The sequence below is a fragment of the Arachis ipaensis genome, chromosome B03 (assembly GCF_000816755.2).
Source record: "Arachis ipaensis cultivar K30076 chromosome B03, Araip1.1, whole genome shotgun sequence".
Classification (NCBI taxonomy): Eukaryota; Viridiplantae; Streptophyta; class Magnoliopsida; order Fabales; family Fabaceae; genus Arachis; species Arachis ipaensis.
The window spans coordinates 6,734,405-6,739,531 of NC_029787.2; the positions used below are offsets into that span (position 1 = coordinate 6,734,405).

At 33.6% G+C, this 5,127-nt stretch overlaps 2 protein-coding genes across 3 annotated transcripts in view; one reads left to right on the forward strand and one right to left on the reverse strand.

The window, feature by feature from the left end:
- The window catches only part of LOC107628925 (4-hydroxy-3-methylbut-2-enyl diphosphate reductase, chloroplastic), a 19,074-nt gene that overhangs the window by 4,249 nt on the left and 9,698 nt on the right, over positions 1-5,127 (forward strand). The window lies entirely within an intron of this gene.
- LOC107628926 (protein TIC 62, chloroplastic) lies at positions 1,042-4,717 on the reverse strand. 2 transcript variants are annotated; one of them, XM_016331563.2, is made up of 14 exons: positions 4,411-4,717; positions 4,208-4,310; positions 4,046-4,118; positions 3,910-3,958; positions 3,629-3,805; positions 3,392-3,473; positions 3,233-3,305; positions 2,868-2,978; positions 2,620-2,772; positions 2,390-2,511; positions 1,971-2,279; positions 1,680-1,868; positions 1,478-1,543; positions 1,042-1,271 (listed from the first exon to the last, which is right to left on the reverse strand). In XM_016331563.2, the coding sequence occupies exons 1-13, from the start codon at positions 4,622-4,624 to the stop codon at positions 1,489-1,491; spliced, it is 1,710 nt and encodes a 569-aa protein (XP_016187049.1). In that variant the 5' UTR covers positions 4,625-4,717; the 3' UTR covers positions 1,042-1,271; positions 1,478-1,488. The 2 variants fall into 2 exon arrangements, with proteins under 2 accessions (XP_016187049.1, XP_016187048.1); XM_016331562.2 differs by having other exon boundaries at positions 1,462-1,543.

Genomic DNA, 5,127 nt, shown 5'->3' on the forward strand with positions numbered 1-5,127 from the left:
AGCAATTTTTTAATATTTAAAACTTATTATAAAAGCAACTTCAGCAATTTCGACACCAAAATTAAAGACATGGGAGCAAGGTAGAGAAAATCGAGATTTTGCGTGAAATCGAAAAAATAAATAAAAAATATAAAACATAAAATCTTAACAAGATTTAAATGGTGAAATCGTAATATCGGAAGATTTTAAGAGTTAAATCGAGATTTTAGCTACTATGCATGGGAGAATTCGCCATATTTTAAAATATTTGCGCTAACAATATAATAAAATTGATCTCAAATTCTCAACCTATTTTCTATTAACAAATTTAACTCATATATAACTGTCAGCTTAACAGTTTAAAAGCATATAATTATTCTCTTGTTTAATGTTTCTCATATTAAAAGAAAGGAAATATTTCTTCTAAAATACATTTGTCATATTTTTACGCATAAAACATTATAGTGATATGTATTATGTACATAAATAATAAAATAAAGTATCACTCTATAGCTTTATAAAGTATAGCTAAATCAATAGTTATCAGCCTAATCTCTATCTATACTTTGCTACCAAACAAGATTGATTTTCTAACTTTCAAATTTTTTAGTTTTTTCAATTAGGAGTATGCTGTGTTAAACTCCTTTTTAATGAGACAAAACAACATGCAAAAGGTTTAGTCCTCAAATTGGATTGTCCAATTGTGCTTGAGAAAGATACTTTTTTGGAGTAAGATGATACCACTTTCTGTAACTTCTTATGAAAATAATTGAAAGATGTTGATTTGAATGTATACCATAATGTTTATATGTTTGTACTTTAAGCTTAAAAAAGAATAAAACTAAGCTTTCTTTGAAACTTCTGCTAATTAATCTTCACTACTCAAATTTCTGATACTATAAAAAGGAAAAAGTGTGATGATAAAAATGTTTTTTTTTTTATTTTGTTTCCTAAAAAGTTATTAGCCCATTAGGACTAGCATGTTAATCTAATTTCTAATCCAATGAATCATGTAATTGAAAGGATCTATTCTAATATAATTATAATTATGTAGAAAGTAGATAAGTAAAAGTAAAACAAAATATCATTAGAGTAAAATTTAGCAAGAAGAGTAGTAATTGCTTTTCCTTATCAAGAAAAGGTAAACAAAATGATATAAACAATGCTGAAAATTTCAATTTGCAGAAAATGATTCCTCTCTTCAACTGAGTTACTATCCACTCCTCCACATAAGTTGCCGCATGAAAATCTTGAATAAGATTGATTCCCTATTTGTTCCAACAGTTTCTGATCTGTTAGCATTAAATAAAACTCAAACTCAAACTACATAATAATTCAAGGATATACAATTGCACATGCAATGCAACAAAAATTTAAGTTTTCTGTTTTTTCATTTTCATTCTATTTTTTTCTTTCACAAAATCTTAAAAACAGAACATACTGAAAATAAAAATAGAAAATGAAGATACAAACCAAACGCAACCTTAGTATTTCTGACCTTGGAAGTTCCTAAGATTTTCTGAAGGCAGGTGATGGTGATGCTGGAGGCTTCAAGTCCTCATACCTGAATATTAATGCTACATAGTCAAAATATTTTCAAGAACATATATAGTGACAGGGTAACAAAACACTTAATTTGGATAGTTAGTTAAGATGCTAGAAAAATGATGATGAATTTTGAAGAAAGCTAGCTAGCCCACATGGTATAAGGTGAGAGTGGTGTTGACTTTGGTTGAGGAAGATGTTGTTCATCCTCTGGAAGTTGGGGTGGACCATTACTTGACACTATCTCAATCTGAGACACACTACTTTCCACAGCAGATATGGAAGGTGATGATGCATTTGGTGCCCTTGGAGATGGTGAAGTTGGAGGCTTCAAATCAGCATATCTGAAATGAATATAGTTGACTTCATATAGTTTTCATAGTCTTGAAATGAAAATCAAGAGAGATAAATGTAATTTGTTCCAACAAATGCTGAATTAGACTCACACATGATAGGGAGAATGAAAAAAAGTTGGAGTCTTAGAAGGAGAGCTTTTAGCAGCACTGTCTGCATTGGAAGTGCTTGGTGTTGGGCAGGGAGAAGTTGGAGGTTTCAAGTCCTCATAGGCTGCGTAAGGCGAAAGAAACTCGCGGCTGTTCGAGAAAGATTTTGTCTGAGAAATGCTGTCTATTTCTTGTGTGCTGCTTGGAGTTTCTGAAGGACTAGGTTCTTGAACTGAATCAATGATCTTTAGATCTTTTTTGACACCAGGCTTGGATGGAGATGGAGATGATGGTGGCTTTAAGTCTTCATAACTGAGAACAATCCACATTGAGAATTTCATCTTTAATCAAATAATGGAAATGCAGAACAAAGTTTCTTGTATATGATTGCACATTTGAATGCTAGTACTAATTAGGCTTACACAGTATAAGGCGAAAGTGGCTGTTTCGCAACCGGTTTTGGTTGTGCAGTTTCCTTCTCAGTGGCTGTGGCAATGGCAGGTTCCGAGGGAGCCGGATCACTGACGGCTGCAGCATCCAGTTTCTGCATAATCACAATAAACAATGAATCATAAATTATAGCTTAGTATAGTTATAGCAGTGAGGAAAAGTTTTTTCTTTGTCATAACTTGTAATGTAAGAAAGGACATACCTTTGGTGAAGAAATGTAAGGTCTTTGAGATGGTATCTTTGCAAGAAGCTCCTCCGTGGGAGTCAGTGGCGCAGTTGTCTCTGCTACTACCTCCACTATTTTACAATATGCAAGATCAGGGTTCTTGGCCATGACTGCCATAAGTTCTGCCACCTACCATGAAACAGAATTTGTTACTTTTGCTCTGTCATTCATAGGACTAGTTTTACAAAATTGGAAATCAGCACAAAAGTTTACATGTTAAGCACCTGAAGGTTTGATACTTGACCCCCAAATAAAGTGTCTTCTGTTGATAGTGTTAGGTTATGAGTTTCCTTGTAAGAATCCGTCGGCCGCTCCATACCTCCAGGTCTCACTATCTGAAGAACAATGTTAATAGTTTTAGACAGTTAGGATCCTGCTTTATGGCATAATTACCATCATAATCTTGAAAGTGGAAAATCACATGCAGTACTGTTTTCAATATGAAGTTGATAGTTAAAAACTGTCAGATGATATGACTTATTTGACTAAAATGTCATGATTCTCAACTATTAACTTCACATGAAGACAAACTGCATGTGAGTTTCTACCAATCTTGAATTGTAAACTTGATCACAGGTAGTTTACTCACTGTGTATGGAAGTCCACTGGCTAGCAATGCTTCTTCTGCCTTTCTTTTCCAAATCAGAACTCCCCAAAATAAACTTCAAAATCGAAAATTCAGCAATCAGTTGAACTTCTTGTTAAAGTCAATTATGATAATATCAGAAAGAATTTCATTCATGCTCACTTGAGAATAGCTGCAGGTAAACCAAATTTGTTTGTTCCCAATGAAGTAACCAGTATGAAGTGATTTACTTTGGCAACAGTTGCTGCATTATAGAAGAAACAAAACCATTTTAAGTTTTCATCATATTAAGACATTAGTCTTAACCAAATAACAAGGAACAAATTGTTATGACAGTTTTGTGTTTCAAGATTAGGACTTAACAAGATCTTAACATAAGAGTGAAGAATCTTGTCTTACCAGCATCAATAAGGCTTTTGGTGGCGCGATAATCGATTCGACAAGGGCCAGTGATGTCAAAAACTTCCTTCTCACTAGCACCAATGGAACATATAACTGTTGATGCATTCCCCAGTGCTGGTCCAATTTGATCTGGTTTCTCCAAATCACATTCCACAATTTCAAGCTTCTCTACAGCTGGGCTAAAAACCAAAAACATTCTCTTGTTATTCAATACATCAGCATTTTCTTCACTGCCAAACCTACACAAATCATGAAATCCATAAACTTTCTTGTCTTACCTTGACTCCCTCCACTTGTTCCATCATCAAGCTTCATTTGCTCAACACTCTGCATATGTTCTATATCTTAATGCACATCCTTTTCATATCAAGCACTAATGGATACCAAATCTTGTTCATAAGATAGAACTTGTACCTTGATTAGTGGACCAGCTCTCTCAGCACTCCTCACTCCAGCTCTTACTTTAAATCCAAGTTTGATAAGCTCTCTGAAATGAAACTATCACTAGTCAGCATTTTAAAGAAAAGAGGTTTCTTCTTAAGGAACAAGTGAATTGAAGAGTACTAACAAATGTACCTAACAGTTCTTGAACCAACTCTACCAGTAGCACCAGCAACAAATACTAAGTTATCATCCTTGGAATCTGTTTTCTCAGGAATCCCCTCACTTTTTGTTGAACCTTGTATGGAGTATAAACATCAACATTCATATTAGTGATCATCAACAAAAACCAAACATGTATAGAAAAATTATATATCTAACAGTTCTATCTGAATCACCTGAAGCTTGAGCTCTAATGCAGTGGAACTTGTGAGGCTTAGTGTTGATGGATCTTGAAGTAGAACAAGGGTACCTCATGATGAAGTCAGAGTGTTTGAGAAGCTTAACATGGCTACAAGGCTTCTCTGACAAGAAAGCTCCTTTTGGTGACAAAGAAGATGGAATAATGGTGGTTGGTGTGAGTGATTGTAGTGAGAAAGACTCCATAGGCATAGCTTGATCAGTTGCTTGCTTCAGAATAAGAATGGTAATTGAGAAAATGTGATGATCATGATTATGTGATGATTGTGAATAGTTTTGTTTTGATGTTATGATAATATTATCCAGCAGAATCTTGTGTGATTGGTAGTTGTGGCATCTTCCACTATGTGAGGATATGATGGCCCCACACTATAACACATCACTGATTCTTCAAGGCCATTACTTTTTTTCTTCTTTTTTCTTTAACATGATTGCTTGGAATAATAAAGAGGAACTATGTTGGATTTCCCTAACTATAATTATGTTAATTTCAGTACAAGGTTGCAACTAAAAAGTTGAAGATTTGTTCAAAGCAAGAAGTTAGGTAGTATTGACAAAATAAAATAAAATAATAAACTAAGAGTGTGCAAGTCTTTAAAGCAACCAGAGTTCAGTTAGAGAGTTAATTCTTTTCATTTAATATCAATTAATTATTTCTAATTATAAATGTTAGGATTTATCTATCATGTTTTTTA